Here is a 23,973-nt window from a genome sequence, read left to right as displayed (position 1 = left end):
TGGTTGCTGCACTAGCGCCTCCTTTGGTCGGTCGGGGCGCCTGTTCGGGGGGGAGGGGGAACTGGGGGTAATAGCGTGATCCTCCCACATGCTACGTCCCCCTGGTGAAACTCCTCACAGTCAGGTGAAAAGAAGCAGCTGGTGACTCCATATGTATCAGAGGAAGCATCAAAGGAGGCATGTGGTAGTCTGCAGCCCCCAGATCGTTGGGGGGGGGGGGGGGTGGAGCAGTGCTTGAGATGGCTCGGAAAAGTGGGGTAATTGGCCGGATACAATGGGGGAGAGAAAGGGGGAAAATCTGAACAAAAAAATATGAGGCAAGTAGAAAGGTGACACACACCACCCTCTTAACCCTGGGATGAGTTGTGAGAGGCTGGAGCGAGGTGCCTAACCCACACCACCATCACCACCGCCCTCATCATCTACACCTCTTTATCTACCTCAGAACGTGAATAGGTAGAGACAGGCTAAAAACGAGTACTTACTTTTTTTGCTCGGAAAAATGGAAAATAAGACCGGGCACCTGCATGATGGCAGTACATTCCTGTACTGTTCAACTTAGTCACATTTCTGAAGGTGCAGAAGTCATTTTTATGCATTTTGGCAATTTCTCAAAAAGTGTTTTTTTTTGTTTTTTTTGTTTTTTTTTTGGAGGGGCGTGTGCTTGATTTCCTTAGACTGCCGTTACAGATGCAAATGTGTTTGTGCAATTTGTGTGCTTGTGTATATTTGCGTATATTTGTAGGTTACAGAATAATCGAAGTTAGGGACAACAGAGTTTGGTTTGATTGATTTAAAATTGAATCTATGGTTGAACTTCCCTCTCCAATGGTGCCGTTCCAGTAGAGATGGCGTGTGTGACTCTGCATTAGTTGTCGTTGGCGTCTCTCGTGTCCGAGGAGCCATTCCAAGAGATTAAGGTGTGTGCTTGAAATGAAGATGGCTTGACAGTCCAAGGTGAGAACAGAAGAGACGGGAACAGCGTGGACAGGGGATAGTAGGGGGTGGACCCGTTCCTGCGGCTCTCTGTTCTTGGCGGATTTTTCAGTGGCGGCGCTTTTTTTCCGCATGTGTTCGTTTGTCAGTTCTGGCCTTGATGGAACCAGCAGCTCGCCAGTGTTTTTGATTTTCCGCTACTTTTTCCCAGTTCATAGGGTCGATGTTGAAGGTGATCAGCATTCCCATGATGCAGTCCTTGTGGCATTTTTTGGGAGCTCGACCTTCTGCAATAGTATACATGGTCTATCAGTAAATTTTGTCGATTTTGAGTTGTGTATTTGGTTTATTTTACAATTCATTAAACGGGATATTGTGAACATAATATCAATGACTTCTCTACCCTTTATCTTTCAGAGGTCCTTCCGTTCCTTTGGTAATGATGACCGCCATGTCATGGCAAAGCACTCCACGATCTACCCCTCCTCACATGACCTGGAAGCTGTCCAGACGTTGGTGTCGACTGTAGAATGTGCCCTCAAACATGTCTCCGATTGGCTGGACCAGAGCAACGGGGATGTTGAAAGCCAGTCCGACAGCCAGGTCAGCCAGGTGGTAGACAGCACAGAGGAGTGTGACCCTGGTGATGATCACAGTGATGAAGCTGAGGATACCAGTGACAGCTGCAGGTGAGATGGTCCACATCGCACATGCTGCATGAGTACTAAGGGCTATGTTATGTTTTTAAATGGGTCAGAACCTCAGTGATGATGATGCCCAGAGCTGATGCCATCCATTTTTTACTGCCAGTCTGTCCCTATAATCATCACTTGACAGTCAGAATGAGAAAACGGGTGTTGTTTTTTGAAACTTGGTGTGTTGAAATAGATTTTGAAATCCAGCAGGGCTATGTTTATATAGCAAGAGTTTGGTCACATGTTGACCTGCACATCTTACTTATCTAGCAGTTAGTACACTATCTGTTGTCTTTATATCACTTAATTTAGGCTCAACTCAAGGCGCCCGGGTAGCGTAGTGGTCTATTCCGTTGCCTACCAACATGGAGATCGCTGGTTTGAACCCCCGTGTTGCCTCCGACTTGGTCAGACGTCAGACACAATTGGCTGTGTCTGCCGGTGGGAAGCGGGTATGTGTCCTGGTTGCTGCACTAGCGCCTCCTCTGGTCAGTCAGGGCGCCTGTTCGGGAGAGAGGGGAAACTGGGGGGAATAGCGTGATCCTCCCACTCGCTACATCCCTCTGGTGAAACTCCTCACTGTCAGGTGAAAAATAGTGGCTGGCGACTCCACATGTAACGGAGGAGGCATGTGGTAGTCTGCAGCCCTCCCCGGGTCGGCAGAGGGGGTGGAGCAGCGACCGGGACAGCTTAGAAGAGTGGGTTGTTTGGCCGGATACAATTGGGGAGAAAAGGGGGTGGGGGATTTAGGTTCCACACCTCCACATTAAAGGGTTGAAGTCACTTTTAGTTCGATGTATTAAAATGGTACACCAGCCATGTATTTCTTTCATCGTGACATCATAAACTAGTAACTTTGACTTTTAAGATTCAAAATATATAGTTGAAACAAGATTTTAAGATTCATATTTCTTTAATTCAGGGGATCTAGCAGTGGCGGGGTGCTTTGTGGCGTGATGCGGATCGGTCTGGTGGCCAAAGGTCTTTTGATCAAAGACGACATGGACTTGGAGCTGGTGCTGCTGTGCAGAGATAAACCAGCACAGACGTTGCTCGACACTGTCTGTCACAATCTGCCCACACAGATACAGGTTAGGCACATGCACTCGATGCTCACACTTACACAAACACACACACACGTCAGCATGTATAGATATGTGCATCTGGGTACATGATGCTTTGCTTTTTTTTTTTTCATCCGACACCCCGACACTGCAGACATGCACACTTGAAGCTTTATTTGGTTTCAGACTATCAATGAAAGCTTAGTTTCCATCTCTTTTAATCCAAGAAGATGAAATATTAAAGGCCTAATCTCCTCTACTATCAGATATTGAGCTTTTAGGATAAGCTTTCATAATTTATTACAAGCTCTCATATGAGATCTGGAAGAGTACATGCTAGCAATATGATTGCTATCTCTCTGGAGTCTGTTTGTAAAGAGAAAGCAGGATTAATGTGGCCGTAGGCAGCAGAGATGCAGCAAAATGAATCACAAGTTGTGATTTTTTTTTCTTATTTTTTTTTTGGCCCACAAAGTTTGTACACACAAAGTATTTTACTATAAATAAAATCTGACGAGTTCTCTCATCAGTGTGAGGAAAAAGATACAGAAGTGTAGATATGAGGTCGTTTATAACAAGTTTTCAAAGGAAAAAAGGTCTCTATTATTAAGTATTTAAGCCTAAGAATATTGCACCGAAAAATATAATAATTTAAACACAGTTCTGAATATTGTCCTTAGTATTATAAATATAGTACAAATTTTAAGTTTTACATGGTGATGTTTTTATATGTGATTCATTCAGTCCTCACTACCTTAATGCCAAGAGATTTCCTCCCTAACTCATACGTACATACACATACATACATACATACACTGGCAAAAATGTCTATAGATTTTACAGTGAAAAACTGTCAAAACATGACAGTAAAAGACCGTAAACTCTAAATAGGTTGAATACAGTTTCTGTCTCAGTGAGGCACCGTATATATATATATATATATATATATATATATATATATATATATATATATATATATCAGCCAAAACGATACTTTTTACATCTCTTTTCTGGAAAAAAATACTTTACTCCACCGTTAAATACCCTTACTTTTTTTAATAACAGAAATATGCCGTAATATATATAAGAGACAACACTGTAATTTTTGCATTTATTTTTTGTTAAAAATGTATTTTGTCACCGTTAAATGTACTAACCATTGTGCTGATAATGGTGCTTAGCGCAGTCGCCCATGGTGCGGGCTATCCGAGTTCGATTCCCAGCTGCAGCAGATTCCCGGTTGCCCCCTGAATTCGCTACATTAATAATATAGTATTGTATAGTAATATAGCATAGTATAATGATATAGTATAGCAATAGTAGAAAAGGTTCTTCCGTAGTTATTATGGTAAAGTTCTGGCAACCACAGCTGCCGGTTTTTAACTGTAAAAACACGTTTTTTAACAGTGTACCTATATACATTTATACATACATACATTAAAAAGTACACAGGAAAAAATAAATAGTTTCACAGGTATTTACGTGCATTACTCAAGTGCCTTTGTGGTTTCTGCTTATCAATAGAAATAGCAGTGGCATTATACTTTTTAACTTTAACTTCTTAATTTTAACTGTAACTTTTTTGTTAATTAGGACTTTACTCTTATTTAACTTATTTGACCTCATTCTATGTCATTCTCTTATTTTCTAAGTTTGATCATTCAATATGAGTGTCATGTAAATGATCTTTGCCCTCTGACCCTCCAAATATGTGTGTGTGACACATGGCAGAAGCTGACAGAGGAGAAATACGACATGACGAGCTCTCCGAGTGAGGCAGCCATCTTGGTCAAAACAACGGCAGAGCCCATACTCACACTTAAGATCATCCTCACCTCACTGGCTATGAGGGACGATGAGGAGGACAAAGTGGAGGAAGAAGAAGAGGAAAATAGAGAAGGTAGGAGCGCAGTGAGGTGGAGATGGACAGGTCTTTTTTTTTTTTTACCCCGCCCGCCTAAAAACACACAAACATGTACACACACCTCCAGCTCCGGCAATGTGTGGCAGCATACCTGACTCTAATAACACTGTAAGCCATTACAAAGGAAATGGTGAGGCCTCCTTTTACAAACTGATAGCATAGGTAAAATAAAGGTTAACCATATTTTTTTTTAAAATATGTGCATTAAGTGTTTAAAAAGTTTGCTTTTATTCCCCGCTCTTTTTACGGTCTTATCTAATAGACGAGATAACTATTTATATCTTTTATATTTTTATTATGTTATATTATTATAATATTATATTGTATTATATTATAATATATTTATTATGTTTTTTATATTTTATCTATTTATCTATATTTATCTCATCTAATAGATGAGATATATATTTATATCTTATAGTTTATACTTATATTTTGTTATTATTATATTTAATCTATATATTTATCTCATCTAATAGAGGAGGATAGTTAAGTGAAAACGATTACTAGTTAAACATGTGACTGTCAATGTTAGATTCAAGCCATGTTAGCAGCAGTATGAAAGGGTTTGGTACATAGATCTGTGCTTATGGAAAGTCACCATCATTTGACTAGGTTGATTGGCGTTTACAAACTACAAGACAGATGAGCAACGCGGGGTTGACACGTGTCTTACAATCAGTTGAACCTGATTATAAACAATACTTGCAGAAAAGTCCAAAGTTTGGATGGGATGGACTATGTTTGACATGCTATCAAATACAACTCCTCCTCCCTCTCTCATCCCCCTCACTCCCTCAGCGGCAGTCAGTCACATAGCAGGGTGTGAACTGGTTATAATTGGTTGTGGAGGGGAAAAGGTAGGCCAGCAGACCGGGGAAATCAATAACCAGTCACGAGCGAGCTGACCATCTTATCCTGTGGCTGCCATCTTGCCAGAGATTCTGAGAGAGATGCGAGATAGCATGTAAGCTAGCTATACATCACGACATGTGCCAGAGCAAGATGGAAAACGCTGCTCCCATTATTTCACTCTGTGACTCATCCCCCTCCACACACACACACACAGGCACATGGAGTCATATGGTGTCTTGACAGGTCAAGGTACCTGTCAAGTTGACAAATGAGATCATATATCACACAAGTGTCTGATTGGATAGAACTCATCGGCCACCAATGAGAATCAAGTGAGGCCTGATAGTCTGCCAGGTGGGGGTGGGGGGGGCACAAAAAGGCTGAATGAGTTTTAACTGCAAGGTCAAATAAATGTCACATGAACACAGGCACACACACACACATGCATACCTGTAAAGACGTGTGTGCAGAGGGGCCGCACTCGACCTCTGCCAAATCAATTCAGACCTGGCGACATTTTTACTCGCTGGGTCTGAAATTACAAGCAAAGTATCTTGCAGTCAGGCACATAGCGGGATACGAACACACACACACCACACCATACACACACACACACACACATACACAACACATTTTGCAGCCTTGCCACACCAGCAGTGCTGTGTGCATGCTTTAACTGCAGAATGTTGCAGTAAGTGCTGACTGCCTGACTGCTAATGCACAGATCAATACCACCTTGCTCTTTGATGTCCACTGATCAATGTATTGATTTGCATTATCCTTAGTCGTTTCATCCCTAATCAATCATAGTAAAAGGTTCTTTTTTTATTTTTTTTCCATTTTATTTTTTTACTTTGCATAAAAGTGACGATTGAAGCATCATTCAGCACAAGAATGTTCAGAACACAGGTTTAGGTGTGTGTGTGTGTGTGTGTGTGTGTGTGTGTGTGTGTGTGTGTGTGTGTGTGTGCGGTTCCATTAACTCCACTGCCGTTTGAGTCATAGTGTGTGTGTGTGTTCGCAAGTGTGTATGGTTGCATTAACTCCAGTGCTGTTTGAGTCATAGTGTGTGTGTGTGTGCGTGTGTGTGTGTGTGTGTGTGTGTGTGTGTGTGTTCATGGGAAGTGAATTATTACAAAACTCGGATAAATACAAAAAGGAACAAACAAGCTGTTAGAGAGAGAGAAGTGAGGGAGAAAGGGAGAGAAAAGTCAGAACATGAAAGAAAAGGAAGACACCATAATAATCCACTAGAAGTGCAGCTGGGGCCACTCAGTAGGCTATGAACTATGCTATCATAAAGTGCTCTCTCTCTCTCTCTCTCTCATGCTCTTACTCACTCACTCACCCGCCTGTACAAATCGGGCGGAGGGAGGGAGACCTGTATTGTTATAGTGGGCGGAAGAGCGTACAGTGAGATGTGTGTTCTCCACATGCTTCCTCATTCCACATAAAACATGTCTGGCACCTCCACCTTTCGACAAAGGGAATTTCTCCACATGAGAAATTGAGGAGGAAGAACACTCACCCAGCTGTTCTCAAAGCAATGCAGAAGGCTCTTCGGCACGCTTTATTTGACTTCCGAGAGGTCTCGCACATAAACCACCCCTATGTAACCCTAACTCAAATCACTCATGGACTGCTGCACTTGATCCGCTAACCTTTCACACTGAGGAGTTTGTGCCTGTGGTCGGACGGAGTAGTACTGTCTTAAGTATTGTAATTACACTAATTTGACTTGTCGGGCAGCATAAAATCAAATGCGGATGTATGAAGGTGCTCTCCTCTTCTACACACCACACTGCTCTGACTGGACCCTGCCTCGAACCCTGCTGTGTTGTTTGTCTCCAACTGGCTCAGACTTTCTTACTGTAGATTTTCTTTTTGTTTCAGTTCTACTTTAGGAGCGCTCGATTCAGTTTTGCTCTTGACAGGCACTTGTCGGGATGTGAGATTACTTGCTCTGCTCCATATCTCCTTCAACCTGCAAAATCAAGCGCGCCTGAAGTAATCCCAAAGAAAACCAAGCGCCTATTTTGACTCCCGCCTGTTGCAGACCGGGTCAAAATAAATCAAATCTTCATCAAATACATAAAGAAGAGCTTGGTTTAGCTTGTCAGGCACAATGAAATGAGTGGATGTCTCTCAAACGTGCAACCCCACCAGCACAGTGTGCCAGACCAGATGAACCAAACACTTCATATGTATTTGTTTGATGTATGTCTGGGGGCATTCTCAGTAGCACACAGTTATTCCCTCCCTTGTATTTCCTGTTGCTCTCCTTTTCACAGATTTGTCACGAGACAGGATATAAAGTACGCAGTATTAAGGGCGTCCGGGTAGCTATTCTGTTGTCTACCAACATGGGGATCGCCAGTTCGAATTCGAATGGTTGGGCGTCCCTATGGACACAATTGGCCGTGTCTGCGGGTGGGAAGCCGGATGTGGGTAATTGTCCTGGTCGCTGCACTACTGCCTCCTCTGGTCGGTCAGGGCGCCTGTTCAGGCGAGGAGGGGGACCTGGGGGGAGTAGCATGACCCTCCCACGTGCTACGTCCCCCCTTGTGAAACTCCTCACTGTCAGGTGAAAAGAAGCGGCTGGCGACTCCACATGTATCGGAGGAAGCATGTGGTATTCTGCAGCCCTCCCCGGATGCAAATATTTTTTTCCTAGGATGAATCTGGGAAGTTCCCACCCTCAAGTGCTAGGATTGGCCAGGCCAGCCTGTCAGTCAGCCTGCCAGGAGTCCCGCCCTCAATTTCACATTCAAGTCATTATTCAACTTGCTACATCAGGCTGCGGCCGACAGTACACATGGCCTATCAGTTTTGATAGTGATTTGGAGACAATGACATGTCTGGATAGCTTGCTGGTCTTGTTGAACATACTGTCAAATTATATTTACTGTTTGTCACCGTACGCAACATTATTGACATTGAATCCTGCTAGCATAACGTTAGCTTTCTGGCTCATAGCTGAGTGAGCTGAGCGGAATATTTCATAGCTCCCATTGCCAAGTCGTAGCTAAGCTTCATCCTATTTACTGGAGTAGTGACTATCGTTTCCATTGCATTAGAACATAATGGAATGGCAATGATTGTTCCAGGTATTAGTCAAACCCTCTGGTGTTACCAGTGAAACAGAGTTATGGCTTGAGAAAAACTTTAGATTTTAATTGCAAAACACGAAAATATAAATTGTCTTAATTTTTATTACTTTGGCAAGTGACCATGGTATAAGCGGGCCCTTCGAGGTGTCCATAATAAGGAATTAATGGCCTCCTCCTCATCCATTATAATGGACACCTCGTCAGGCATTATCCCTTACTTAATCCACGTATCAATAATGTTTATTGTGAATTAATCCGACCTTCAACAGTGGATGGTCAGTGATGTTTTCCTGGACAATGTCACACATTTTCATCATCTTCATTTCGCTTCACTTTCTCACATTCGACTGGCAAACTGGCCAATCCTAGCTCTTGAGGGCGGGGCTCCCGGCAAGCTGATGGACAGGCTGACCTGGCCAATCCTAGGGCTTGAAGGCGGGACTCCTTGCAGGCTGACTGACAGGCTGACCTGGGCAATCCTAGGGCTTGAGGGCGGGACTCCTGGCAGGCTGACTGACAGGCTGACCTGGCCAATCCTAGCGCTTGAGGGTGGGACCTTCCCCAGATTCATCCTAGGGAGAAAAAAAAAATTCGCTCCCTGGATCGGCAGAGGGGGTGGAGCAACGACCGGGACGGGACGGGACAGAAGAGTGGGGTAATTGGCCAGATACAATTGGGGAGAAAGTGAGGGGAAAATTCGAAAATAAAAGTATGCAGCATTAAAATACTAAAGATTACACTTATCACTGTGCCCGGAATTCATATGGGTCTGCACAAGATGCTGTTAATTTCAACAATACCAATATTGGGCATAACACATTTAATTTGTGTTAAAATTTGTCAACATGTATTGCAACTAACATGCATTTAACATGTTTGATGCACAGAACTGTTGACAAACCGTGTTCAACAGTAGGGACGTCATCCCAGTTCTGTTGAATGTAAAATGTGAGCACACTCTGCAAGGGGAGGAACAACTTTATGGCACGAGAAGCACCTTTAAGTATGGTTTATCTGTGTGTGCGTGTGTTTGTGTGTTTCTGTGTGTGTGTTTGTGTGTACAGTGCATTCACACGCTCAAGCTTGTGTGTATGCATACACCCATACACATACGCAAAACTCGAACACACACCGAAACAGATGTGTGTGTGTTTTACATTCTCTATATTGGATTGTTATTGTTTTGTGGCAGTGTTGGGTGCTACTGCGCAGAGAGTGGAGGCAGAGGAGGAGGAAGAGGGGGAGGTGCTGGATAGACACAGATGTCTGTTGGCCCTAGCAGCGCTGCGACACGCCAAGTGGTTCCAGGTCGGCGCCCACTCACTTCCTGTCTTCCGCCTGATGCTAATTGTAGCCTAACGATGTGCCTGAATGAACACTATTTCAGCCCACATTGTGGTCACTGTTAGGCCCATAGTTTCAACTGATTAAATTTAATTATTTATTAATACTAATTAATTTAAATACATTTTTAATAATGTATTAATAATTTTATATATTTTTAAATAATTTTCTTTTAATAATGTGGTAAAAATCACCACAGTTTAATCAATATTAAATTCAAATGATTCATTTTTATATCAAAAGCCAAATTAACACAATGGATCATGTTTGATATAGGTATTAACTGAGGCAACTTAACCTTGTATTTTTGGCTAAGGTTATTTTGCAGTCAGCATTACTATTTTATAACACACTGAAAAATCTATAAACAATGGCATTATTTTCCCATTATTTCCTTCATTTGTCATGAATCATCTGCAATGTATTAAGGTGTAGTTCCCATAAGATGACCGCAATAACAAATTGCTAAAACAAATGATGAAAAAAATTAGATGTATCGTAAGGCTACAAAAGCAATGATAACACATTCATTTTTTTGTTTTGGCGATTTATGAGAACCTGCCTGCTATGTATGGCATTCCTTTGGATTCCTACACCCCCTCCCCAATTCACCCCTTCCCATCTATCTACTTACCTAGCCCTCATCTATACAACCCACTGCTCAGTATTAGACAAGGTCAGAGAGCAGTTATTTTATTATGGAGTGATGGAGAATCAAAACTTTAGACCACAAAGGCACACAGAATGTGGGGAAAGTAGGCTATATTAAAAAAAAACTGCTTGGTTTTGTTTGTTGACTTTGTTCGGCAGTTTTAGTTTCTTACTCATATCCATCGAGTCTGGGGAGCGAGGGCAGATCCAAAGACACACTTTATGACTGTGGCGGAAATCCGTATGGGTCTGCACAAATGCCACCCCACCTGCACTCATGTATTTCTCTCTTTATCTCTGTCCATCTTTACCCGCCATCGTCTCTTTTCTTCCTCTCTCTGTGCCCCCACCCCCGTTTTTTTAGGCTCGAGTCAATGGGCTCAAGTCCTGCATTATAGTTCTCAGGATTCTTAGAGACATGTGCAATAGACACCCTGTCTGGGAACCTCTCAAGGGATGGGTAAGTCTTGCTGCAATGTGCCTGTCTGTATGACTTGTCATGTCATCCCAGTGTGTATTTGTATGGGTTTCTGTTATTTAATGTTTTGGACATGGCAATTTTTTTAATCTTCTGTTGTTTCTCATGTTTTCTAATTGAATTATATATATTTTTTAAAGTAACTCAACTTTTTATTTCCTTTTAAAATTTAACCAGACCTGGGCATCCGGGTAGCGTGGCGGTCTATTCCGTTGCTTACCAACACGGGGATCCCCGGTTCGAATCCCTGTGTTACCTCCGGCTTGGTTGGGCATCCCTACAGACACAATTGGCCATGTCTGCGGGTGGGAAGCCGGATTTGGGTATCTGTCCTAGTCACTGTGCTAGTGCCTCCTCTGGTCGGTCGGGGCGCCTGTTCGGGGGGGAACTGGGGGAATAGCGTGATCCTCCCGTGCGCTACGTCCCCCGGGTGAAACTCCTCACTGTCAGGTGAAAAGAAGCAGCTGGTGACTCCACATGTATCGGAGGAGGCATGTGGTAGTCTGCAGCCCTCTCCGGATCGGCAGAGGGGGTGGAGCAGAGACCGGGATGGCTCGGAAGAGTTGGGTAATTGGCCATATACAATTGGGGGGGAGAAAAAAATTAACTAGGCCTACTGTTTTTGTGCTGTTGTTAACTGCAAGTTGCCCGTGTAGAGATGATGAAGTGAGTTTGGTTGTAGTTATGCATATGGTGTGCAACAGTGTGCATCCTGATTTCTGCAACTGAGATGTTCTCAGATTAAAATTCAGAATGTTGTCATAGGCTAACCCTAGCCATATTTTTAACATTAATCTGACTGGATAAATATGACAGATGTTGATCTGAGAGGATCTCTTGAGTCGCAGAAATCAGGAGAACCATACAACCACAGCTTGATACACCGCATTCTATCATCCAGATGAGTAATTTACAATTGATTCTAATTAATACTGTTTGCGTTTGTGTGTATCCACCCACCCATGTGTGTTTGTGCAGCCCCTGGAGCTAATCTGTGAAAAGGCCATTGCTACCTGCAACAGACCACTGGGAGCAGGGGAGGCCTTACGCAGAGTCATGGAATGCCTTGCCTCAGGCATACTGCTGCCAGGTCTGGCTTGATCCTTGTTTTGAGGGGCTAACAAGAACAGATTTGCCAGTTGATGTTTTTATAAAGAGTCATGGAAAGGGCGTCCGGGTAGCGTAGCGGTCTATTCCGTTGCCTGCCAACACGGGGATCGCCGGTTCAAATCCCCGTGTTACCTCCAGCTTGGTCAGGCGTCCCTACAGACACAATTGGCTGTGTCTGCGGGTGGGAAGCCGGATGTGGGTATATGTCGTGGTCGCTGCACTAGTGCCCCCTCTGGTCAGCCGGGGCACCTGTTCGGGGGGGGGGGGGGGCGAATAGCGTGATCCTCCCACGCACTATGTCCCCCTGGTGAAACTCTTCACTGTCAGGTGAAAAGAAGTGGCTGGTGACTCCACATGTATCGGAGGAGGCATGTGGTAGTCTGCAGCCCTCCCCGGATCGGCAGAGTGGGCGGAGCAGCGACCAGGACGGCTAGGAGAGAGGGGTAATTGGCCCGAAACAATTGGGGAGAAAAAGGGGAAACATGGAAGGTGTGGCTTTAAGTATATTGCTACTAGATTTGAAGCAACGAATGAATGCATAGCTGGAAAAGTTGGAGGGATCAGCTGTAGCGTACGTCCATGCTTTTACAGCCACTCAGTGCTTTTCTTTATGCACATGTGGGATGAGAGAAAATGCTGATTTTTAGACATAATGAGGCACAGTTTACTTTTCAGAATCAGACAGCGTTTTTGTAGCCATTTCTGTGAAAGTGGCCGATGCGTGATCAGTCAACCATTAGCATATCAACCATTAGTCAACCATTAGCATATCAACCATTAGTCAACCATTAGCATATCAACCATTAGTCAACCATTAGCATATGGCTGTCCAATGCAGAAGCATGATCACTAAAGCATTTATTGGTCACAACTGGGTTTCCTTACAAAAGCTAGCATTTTTCCACTTTGTATATTGTTACCTAAAGTTGCCCAATATTTGAAAAATATCTTGTCCAAATCAGGTAAATAAATATTATAGATAAATTAATAATAATAATAATAATAATAATAATAACAGTATAAATAAATATCCATTATTCTTAATGGATATTTATTATTGTTATTATTATAAATAAATAATAATAATATAAATAAATGAATAATCCAAATCATGAATCTTTATCAGTTAAGAAATTAAATTATGTGATTATTTCGTTACTTTCATGCCAGCAATAATTACGTAAGGAGTAAAATTGGTAGCGCACTGCTTATATGAGTAACATACCCCGCTTGACTGAGAGTGAGAAGAGGGTGTTACCACGTGAACTGGCATCCGGCCTTCTGTGTATGATCTGCTGTATTTCTACCCAGGTGGTTCAGGTTTACACGACCCGTGTGAGAAGGAGCCAACAGACACCCTAGCCAATATGACCAGCCAACAAGCGGAGGCCATTACCTACAACGCACAGGTACACACGAAGTCCTTGGACACTGCTGTCATTGCCCGTCTTTATGAACTCGGGCGGACGTCCGCTCACACTCGCAGCACCAGAGGCACATGCATGGTGCTGCATCTTAATGGCTGGGAGTCATTGCCGTTGCGACCCTGAATTATATCTCTGACACATTTAGGATAGTATGTGTGTGTGTGTGTGTGTGTGTGTGTGTGTGTGTGTGTGTGTGTGTGTGTGTGTGTGCAGTTGCATACGCTGGTGTGAGTCTGCTGTGATGTCTTCCTGTGCACACACACTTGACTGAGCAGGGCAGCCTCTGAGCCTCATGGCTTAGTGAATCCTGCTGTCCATTTCCTTTGAAGGCAGCTTGAACAAGACCGGAATGTCAATGGGGATAATTTTTCTGGAGCAGATACAAGGAAAGATAGGAGAGACTGTTCAAATCTGTTAGTGAGCTCGAACATCTGAGTGTCCGACACTCTGTCTCCATAGTATATCTGTATTAAGAGACTGATTTGTGATATTTGCTGTCTTTCTGTATGTTTTCTTTGCTAAGGGTAGATCACGAATAATACATATATATTAGAAAATGTATTTCAGGGTCCCCCCCCCTTTTTTTCCTCCCCAATTGTATCTGGCCAATTACCCCACTCTTCCGAGCCATCCCGGTCGCTGCTCCACCCCCTCTGCTGATCCGGGGAGGGCTGCAGACTACCACATGCCTCCTCCGATACATGTGGAGTCGCCAGCCACTTCTTTTCACCTGACAGTGAGGAGTTTCACCAGGGGGACGTAGCGCATGGGAGGATTGCGCTATTCCCCCTCCCCCCCGAACAGGTGCCCCGACCGACCAGAGGAGGTGCTAGTGCAGCGACCAGGACACATACCCACATCAAGCTTCCCACCCACAGACACGGCCAATTGTGTCTGTAGATGCCCAACCAGGCGGGAGGTAACACGGGGAATCGAACCAGTGAGCCCCGTGTTGGTAGGCAACGGAATGGACCGCTATGCTACCCTGATGCCCTCATTTATTTCAGTATTAATTACTTCCATTATTAGTGTTATAGAGTTACAGAAAAACAACAGATGGATCACTTAAGTCATCTTGAAGATGTAATCTGTATTTTTTATATTAAACTACCTTTCAATGTATTAGTGTTCAGGAGTTTGTAGCTTTTGCAAGGAGGGCAAGGACACAACAGACAAAACTTTTAAATCAGGGCGTCCGGGTAGCGTGGGGGTCTAGTCCATTGCCTAGCAACATGGGGATCGCCGGTTCGAATCCTCGTGTTACCTTCGGCTTGGTCGGGCGCCCCTACGGACACAAACTGGCCGTGTCTGCAGGTGGGAAGCCGGATGCAGGTATGTGTCCTGGTCGCTGCATTAGTGCCTCCTCTGGTGAGTCAGGGTGCCAGTTCAGGAGGGAGGGGGAACTGGGGGAGGGGGCTAGCATGATTCTCTCACGGGTTATGTCGTCCTGGTGAAACTCCTCACTGTCAGGTGAAAAGAAGTTGCTGGTGACTCCACATGTATCGGAGGAGGCATGTGGTAGCCCTCCCCGGATCGGCAGAGGGGGTGGAGCAGCGACCGGGACGGCTTGGAAGAGTGGGATAATTGTCCGGATACACAATTGGGCAGAAAAAAGGGGGGGAAATAATAATAATCTATTCTTGACCCAGTGCCAAAATAGACAACAGGGACGGTACATTTGTAGTATGTGCACTGGCTCAAGTTGGCTGCTCGGTGCTGCTCGGTAACTTTGGGTCAACTGATGAGCAAACTGGATAACATTTACAGATAAAAACCAGCAATGACATTTCATTTCAATTCGTCTTTTTACAGAATAAAAAAAAGAGTCAAATAAACTGCCTGGCTTTATTTTCTCTCGTCTGTTTGTGTGTCTGTTTTCAACAGCATGCTCTGAGACTCATGGCGTTCGGACAGATCTACAAGGTGTTGGAGATGGACCCTCTTCCCTCAAGTAAACCCTCACAGAAATACCCTTGGTCTGACAAAGAAGGTGTATACCTTTCTGTCGTCTGTGCAGGGTTTCTTTCTCTGTATCTATCCATCTGTTTGCATGTGTCTGTCTGGAGTTATCTGTCTACCTGACATGTGTGCCTGTTTAAGCTTTAAGTTTGTATGTATACATGCTTGCATGCAGTCTAAAACTCTGACCATATTAAGTCCTCTCTCTCTCTCTCTCTCTCGCTCTCGCTCGCTTTCTCTCTCTCTCAAGGCTCAGGTCTTAAGAGGTCATATGAAGATGGCGCACTTGATGACAAAGACCTCATTAAGAAGATGAAGAGGAACCTTAGGAAAGGTACGGGAAGAGGGGTGGTATAATATAGGAAGGAGGGAGAAGGGTATTTGAGCTTGGAAAAAAAGGAAAACAGACAGATGAACACCTTAAGGGGTCAGAATAGAGGCTACGTGATAAAGAAATCCGTCACTTTTTTAATCATTATTTCTTTTCTTTTTTTTCACTTTTCTTGCCAATTTTACTTGGCCAGTTACTCTATTTTCTGAGCCGTCCTGGTCACTGCTCCACCCCCTCTGCCGGGCCGGGGAGGGCTGCAGACTACCACATGCCTCCTCCGATACATGTGGAGTCGCCAGCTGCTTCTTTTCACCTGACAGTGAGGAGTTTTGCCAGGGGGACGTAACGCGTGGGAGGATCACGTTATTCCCCCCAGTTCCCCCTCCCCCCTGAACAGGCGTCCCGACCGACCAGAGGAGGCGCTAGTGCAGCAACCATGACCACATCTGGCTTCCCACCCGCAGACACAGCCAATTTTGTATGTATGGACGACCAACCAAGCCCGAGGTAACACGGGGATTCGAACTGGCGACCTCTGTGTTGTTAGGCAACGGAATAAACTGCTGCGCTACCTGGACACCCCCCCCCCCCCAAATTTACTTTTCTAAACCACTAAAGTAAAGTTTCATATTCAGGGAGGAACTGTTCTGTCTTCTCTGCTTGCTGTGTGACATCTTGCTCATCAGGTTCTGTCCCTCTCTCCTCCCACTGATCTCTGAGGTAGATCAGAAGTGTTTATCTGTAATACTTTGGCGAAGCAAAAGGGTTGCCAGCTTTAGGTACCTGGCTGGAGAGAGATTTTGATTCCATGGGCTTAATCATGCACACTGAATCACGTGCACATATTTACACTCAATTTCAACCATATCTCTATTTGAATCCGGGCTGTAGTGTGAAAAACATCTGCAGCTGTTGCCAATCTTCTCTGTGTCTCGGGGACGTAGTTGCAAAATCTGTTCTTCTTCTGGCAGCAGTGTCATCATTGGACGCGTCAGTGACATAGTTGGTGACAAAGAAGAACTATGGGGAAGTTCAACTTGGATTTCTAGTCTCCACCTCCGTGGGGCGTGCTCTCGATGTCACTTTAAAACAAAACTTCCTTGTTCTCTTCGCTTGTATTGTAAACAAGCTACGTTTCCAACAGTGAAAATGTGTGTGTGTGTATATATATATATATATAATCCAGTGATTCAAGTAAATTTTTAATGAGACAGTACAAGCCTGTTCCATGCCATAAGCAATCATCAGCTATCAATCTTGACAGCTGATGATCATTCACTTAAGAGGCAAGATACATTGCATTTTCTTCCAAAACAGGGCAAAGTATTTTGTTTTTTTGTTTTCTTTGGGGGGGGGGTGATATATGGTTAAAAATAAACCATTTGTGGCAGACTGGGAAAGCTGTTGCCTTTGGGTGGGTTTTCTAAGTGAGAAAGTGCTTTAAAAACCACTTTCACCATGTTATGGAAACAAGTCAATTGAACAGAACCTTTTATGCACTTTTTTAAATCTAGGCATTTAGTAAAAAATCTATAGACCAAAGAAAGATGAAATATCAATGCACAACATAAAATGATCATTATATTTATGAAAAACAAAGTTTCAGTAAATGCAGCCTGAAAAGATTTTTGAAGAACACCTATTCCAACTCAGTGACTATTTTTGCATGGCTAATAAAAACTATCAACAGAATCAGAATCAGAAATACTTTTATCGAGCGACGTATGAGGGACATTATAAGAAAAATAAGAAATGTGTAAAAATATGTGCATTATGTTACAATATATAAAAAGAGGCCATCTATGTGAAGAGGGAACGACCAACCCTGAACCGGGGGGGGGGGGGTAGAGGGTACGTCTGTTGCCATCTTACAATGCTGTGATTGCAACCATTCCCAAATCCTCTGTGAATAGCACACATGGCCACTGTAACTCTCGTTAATGCTCACGGCAATCTGAATATCAAGCATCAGGAACACTTTATTTGTGTGAATATGAAACCGATCGTTGGTTTCGGTCGTGATGCCACTGCATTGTTTATAAGGGTGGGGATACCTGCAGTCAGTTGAGACTGAAGAGGTCACTGAGATGGGCGATGAGACGTTTCTTTCAAAAAATGTTGTGTCCACATGAACTGATTCAGCTTTCTTTGATTTTCTTACCTGCATTATTGAGCATGCGGAAACAATTTATGCTAGCGCAATACATCCTGGTACCTGTAGGCACTGCCGGCACGGGTCCAGGATCAGGAGAACTCGGATTCCTTGGTCAGTATAGCACACGCTGAGGAATTATTGCTTCAGTTGACTATATTTGCGCTCAACATTGATTGGAGATCCACATAAAAACCAGCGAAGTTTCCCTTTAAGCACTCAACTAGGGATGGGATGACGTAGGCTTTATCGCGATAAAAAGCACTCACGAAAAGTTAATCATGGTGAACTTCTATTACTGGGATAATCATAAATGGGGAAACTCGTGAATATCACGAGTGACTTGAAAACCTGTCTAGCTCTCTCTCCCTCTCAATTCAAATTCAAATCGCTGTAGGGAGTTGTTCCTTATCCGATGCAAGGGCAGAGTTCAACGTTAATGTGTTGGGGGGTTTTTCCACTTGCCTGGTCGATCAAGTGGGTCAGAAATGTACTTGCCTGAAATCAGTTTTTATTTGCCCCTATCTAATACAAATTGTGTAATTTATCAGCGGTTAACAAATAACAAAGAATATAGGTAACTGTCATATTTAATCTTTAATTAAGTAAATGAAATATAACAAGGACATAGTGTCATAGATGCGTAGCAACAAACATTCTTGCGTATCGTAAATGGTATGACCCATCCCCCCTCCATCCATCTGTCCTTCTCCCCAGAGATGGACTCATTAACTGTGAGTGATTGAGCGAGTGAGCTTAACCGTGTGTGTGAGTGAGTGAGTGAAACAACGGGCTGTAGCAGATGCTTCACATCTAAAAACCTAATGAAACCATACAAATACAAATCTTAATTACGCTGACGTGCTCTCTGCTCTGACAGCCATCTTTGTACAACACGCAACGCATCGAAATTGGCAACTGCTGGCCCCTCTATGCTCATGTATAGCGGTTTCCACAATATTTCAGCTGAAAGGTTGCTCCATCAATCTGTTTTAATGTGCTTCATGGCAGTGAAGCCACGCTCACAGGCAGCGGTGGATAGTGGGAGCAGAAGGATCAGCTCAACCACCATCAGCAGGTTGGGGAAGCTCTGCAGCCTATCAGGGTCTGTTAAAAAGTCTGCCCACACCTTGCTTTGTTGGACCTGGGGCAGCGCTTCGATCACCACTTTTGCGCTTGGCCACTCCTGGTGCCTTGCCTGACCCCTGTCATAGCCCACCCTATCCAGTATGTCAGCAAAGTGGTCTGTGATGACAGGGAAATGGTCTGCTCCATAACTGGCCGGGTCTGCCTCCTCTGCGGACCACTCCTCCGGGTGCAACAAACTCACAGCTGCCTGAAGAAACCTTGTCAGTCTCCGGGTCCTTGAAACACCTTCTCATGCTTTTGATGACTGCATCAAGGAGCTGGCTCTTCAATCTATCAACATATAGCCAATAAAATAAAATAAAATCCTGGTCTGTCACTCACATTTAATCAAAATTCATTCAGCCACCTTTCTTTTAAAATCATAGCAATGCAACATTTATAGAAAAGTACAGAAGTTGACCAGACCGAAGCCGCCCCCCCCCCCACGTAAACTGAGTTTTACACTTACTTTGTTAACTCACAATTAATTTTCTATTTCTGTGAGCACCATGTTAATTCCCCATGTGGTCGAATGATAAGCTATTCAAAACACCAGTTGTAAAATAATCAGTTTGATCATTAACAAATAGTTTCCTGGAAAACACAAAATGCTAAACCCATGGAAAATGAACTGCGAGTGCTAAGTTTGACTGACGGAATGACAAATAGTGCAACATTAGATCGATACCTGCCTTCGACAAGCCACGTCGGTGTGGTGCGGTGCTGCGTACCCAAGGCAGTCCCATTCCTCTGTTGAAGAGCCATCACGCTGGAGTACGCAGTGAACAGCTGCGTGTTTTTTCACAACATCCTACGCTGCCGTGATCAGTTCAGCAATAACCTGACTTGCCACAGCGTTCGTGTTTCGTACACCACCGGCAAGGCCCCGGAGTTTGTTTTTTGGTTTTTTTGGGGGGTTTTTTGTTGGGTTTTTTTTTTTCCCACAAATTTTGTTTTCTTCTGATTGCGCCGCCACGCTTCGATGGTGATGGCAAGAATTGCATGCATGCCGGTGTCTTTATTAAAAATGAATTAGTGATCCTCGTGTATGAATCATGCATCAGTAATAGCCTAGTTTTACACGTGATCCATGATGATGAAGACACAGAAAAATAGAAGTGCATAGCATATTGTCAATAGTTTAGAGCCCCCCCCCCCGAATGTTTTGTCCCCAAATCATGTTTTCAGGGGAGTTCATGTCTTATTAAGGGGAGCCAAGCTCCCCCTGGCTCCCCCATAGCTTGCATCCTGAAAGACAACATGCAACATATTTTAAGAAGACCATACTAAAACATTAAACAAAAAAAACAAGTAGTGTAAACTACACCTTTCAAAACATTGGCAGGTAAATTATGAGCACTACCCACAACCAAGTCAATGAACTGGTTATAGTTTTTTCAATCCACGACTACGGGTCCAGTTTAACCACAGGCTTTCTGGTCCGCTCTGACCTGCGCAGTTGAAGGGGACGCTGAACCTCCTTAAGTGTGTCCATTACGGCCATGTTGGCACCACACAGAACTTCTGTCACATTTTCACTATCGTGACCTTTGTCATTTTGTGCCATAGCTCTTATCTCATCATCGCTCAGTCTGCTCTCCATCATCAAGTCATCCTCTCTGTCCACCTGTGGTTGGAATTACTGGTTTCAATAGATGCTTCCTGTTTCTGCGAAAGACATTGCCAATCTCTGTCATGACACTGCATGACCTGGGAGTGACCTGTTGCAGAACGATGGCTCTTTTAGCCCATGACCTAGGCCTTTCTATGCGAACTGCATCCTTCTCCTGTAGAGGCACAAGAGCACTGGCTGTGCGGTCATGACACATCTTGTTTCTGCTGTAGTCTTCTGGCTTTGTCTGCCCACACCTCATCTCTGTGTTCAGGCATGTGTGAGCCATGACTGGGCAATCGAGTATGGATCTTGTGACCCAGCAATAGCTCGGCTGGAGACTTGCCACTTTCCAGCGAGGCTGCCCTGTATGACATCAGAGCCAGGTACGGGTCAGTGTTGCTATGTGCTGCTTTCTTTAATAGTATTTTCACAATCTGTACCCCGCTCTCTGCTTTCCCGTTGGCCTGAGGATAAAGAGGACTGGAGGTGATATGACTGAACTCGTACTCTGAAGCAAACGCCTGAAACTCATGACTGGCATAGGGAGGGCCATTATCAGAAACCAGAGTTAGAGGGATGCACCGCCTGGAAAAAGACTGACTTCAGTTGAGTTATCACTGCTCTTGATGTGGTACCGGACAAGAGATAGTGTCCAGATAATTGGAATAGTAATCTATAAAACAAATAGTCTTTACCCTCGCAGTGAAATATATCAGTTCCTACCTTTTCCCAAGGCTGTGATGGGAGCTCTGTGGTAATGAGGGGTTCATTTGCTTGCTTATGGTGATACCTCTGACATGTAGCACACTCACTGATCAACTGCTCAATATCAGAGTTCATGTTCGACCAGTAGAGAGCCCCACGTGCTCTTCTTTTTGACTTTTCTGCACCCAGGTGCCCTTCGTGTATCCTGGTGAGCATTTCTCATCACATAGATGTGGGCACCACAGTCCTTTCACATTTAAGCACAAGTCCGTCCACCACAGAGAGCTCTGACTGAATGTGATAATATTGTTTACATGACCCCTTCTTCCATCACTCATGGAGATTTCTCATCACTTCAGAACAGGGTCCTTCGACGTCTCCATGGCTATCTTTGATAGCTGTTCCTGTGTGGCAGGCAACGCTGCGTCGACCATATCCACATGAAGAGCCACATCCTGTTCTGACTCATTGCTGTGTGTGACACACGGAGCAGCCCTGGATGGCGTATACGCTATGAACATTTGTGTTCCTGGCACATATGTGAGCTCATAATCATAAGGCTGCAGTCTCATCATTAGGTGCTGTGTCCGGGACGACATGTCACACAGGGGTTTTTTTTGTACTGGCTTATGGTCTGTTTCTAGCATAACTTTAGGAAGTCCATATGTAGGTATGAAATTTTTCACACCCAAAAGCCAAACCAAGGCACTCCGTTTCGATTTGTCGAGCGGTTTCATATGCAAATTGCCGCGAACATTAACTAGAGTTTCGGAGTTTTGGTAGCCAAATGTAGTAGTAGTAGATTATAACTAGAGTTTCAATGGCCATGTGTACTATTCACAGAGGATTGGAGAATGGTTGCAAATCATGGCATTGTAAGGTGGCGACAGATGTACACTGCGCCAGCCGATCGAAGAGAGGAGAAGGACAGCAGCGGCTTAATCGTAAACCACTGGTGATTCTGTATGTGGCGGGAGTTTCAGAATAGTTGAGACGCGTATTTTCCAAACATCGCGTTTCAGTTGCTTTCAAACCCCAAAACAGGCTGTGCCAGAAATTGGTCCACCCCAAGGACCGGGTCCCCCGGCACATTCAGAGCAATATAGTGTATGCTGTTAAGTGCCGGTCACTCAGTCAGTCAGGGACATTCGCGTAGGGCTGGCCCTGCTGGCCGGTCCAGCCCAAAAGATGTGTCCTTTCTGTGAATCATTAAAAATATTTGTTTCTTAAACAAAATGTAAGGTAAAGTAATTTCAGTATGTTGTGCTGCCATTTTAAGAGTTTTAAGCATAGTTTGATGAATTTTGAGACAATATCATGAAACTCACTTATTTTGGCCAAGATAATCGTTACATTAAATTTTCCATAACCAGCTGACAAGACACACAACTGCTAAGGCAGAGAGGAAGTTGCTGGACGCAAGATAGAAGTGTTGCATTAATTGATTTGTTGTGCTTTGATCTATTTGACTTTATTTTAGTATTTACTATTTATTTTATTATCCTTATTTCTACTCTGTTTTTTTTTTCTTTTGTTCTACTTTGACCACCCACTACACCTCCTTTCTGTTCTGTGCTCTTGTACTCCGCTGTGCTCCATTTTTTTACTCCAACAAGCTCTCCCCTCTTATTTTTCCCCAGTTCTGGACAGTAAAGCCATGGACTCTAGTCAGCCAATGAACGCGCTGATGCGGTTGAACCTCATGCGGCCGGGGCTGCAGTATCGCCTGCTCTCCCAGTCGGGTCCGGTTCATGCGCCGGTCTTCACAATGTCCGTGGACCTGGACGGAACCATCTACGAAGCGTCGGGGTCCTCGAAAAAGACGGCCAAACTCCACGTGGCTGTCAAGGTATGATGGAAGGGGGGTGGAAACAGGGTTGAGGGACAAAGGGAGAAGTGTCTGTATCTTTGAGACTATGGAGCAGATGAATTTGTTGATAATGGAGTATCCTTTATCTGCTCTGGGTTTAATTTCACATACAGAAAGAGAATAAGGGAGGGAAGGCTGTTGGTTATATCTGGAGAACTGTCTAGGCTCCAGTTTTACTCGTGTGTGTTGTGTGTGTGTGTACAGGGAGGGATTGAGGTGGGCAAATCCATGTAATCCTAAAGTGGTTGTGAACAAAGAGGGTCTCCAGAGCACAAAACTAGATAATCCTCTATCACCTCCTTTCCCATAGAAGGCTCTCTCTCTCTCTCTCTCTCTCTCTCTCTCTCTCTCTCTCTCTCTCTCTCTCTCTCTCGCAATCTCTGCACTGCATGCTGGGAGGTTGGGTGTGTGACGCAAGATTCTGTAGCAGTGGTTATTGCTAGCCTACCCGCTTTCCTCAGTGATTCCCTGACTGTGGTTGTGGTTTCGGTGTAGAGTGTGGGTATCGCTGTGTCGGTGAAAAAACGTCGAGATGGGTCGTTGTATCTCGGCTCCAAAGTGTGCAGCATAGCGCGACAACCGTTGGCAATAAAAGTTGCGATCGACTCTGTGATTCGCT

The 23,973-nt window shown here is 44.2% G+C and overlaps 1 protein-coding gene across 2 annotated transcripts in view; it reads left to right on the top strand.

Moving 5' to 3' along the window:
* Positions 1 to 23,973, top strand: part of strbp (spermatid perinuclear RNA binding protein) — a 141,920-nt gene that overhangs the window by 104,673 nt on the left and 13,274 nt on the right. Inside the window, exons 4-13 of one of the 2 annotated variants that reach the window (XM_056290290.1) lie at positions 1,354 to 1,625; positions 2,554 to 2,722; positions 4,427 to 4,595; positions 9,777 to 9,892; positions 10,944 to 11,039; positions 12,036 to 12,147; positions 13,479 to 13,576; positions 15,479 to 15,545; positions 15,804 to 15,887; positions 23,125 to 23,333. In XM_056290290.1, the coding sequence (XP_056146265.1) occupies positions 1,354 to 1,625; positions 2,554 to 2,722; positions 4,427 to 4,595; positions 9,777 to 9,892; positions 10,944 to 11,039; positions 12,036 to 12,147; positions 13,479 to 13,576; positions 15,479 to 15,545; positions 15,804 to 15,887; positions 23,125 to 23,333 (1,392 nt within the window). Of the gene's footprint in view, positions 1 to 1,353; positions 1,626 to 2,553; positions 2,723 to 4,426; positions 4,596 to 9,776; positions 9,893 to 10,943; positions 11,040 to 12,035; positions 12,148 to 13,478; positions 13,577 to 15,478; positions 15,585 to 15,803; positions 15,888 to 23,124; positions 23,334 to 23,973 lie in introns of both variants that reach the window. The other variant, XM_056290289.1, reaches the window with a different exon arrangement.

The sequence above is a fragment of the Lampris incognitus genome, chromosome 12 (assembly GCF_029633865.1).
Source record: "Lampris incognitus isolate fLamInc1 chromosome 12, fLamInc1.hap2, whole genome shotgun sequence".
Classification (NCBI taxonomy): domain Eukaryota; kingdom Metazoa; phylum Chordata; class Actinopteri; order Lampriformes; family Lampridae; genus Lampris; species Lampris incognitus.
This window is presented reverse-complemented; position numbering and strand designations above follow the sequence as displayed.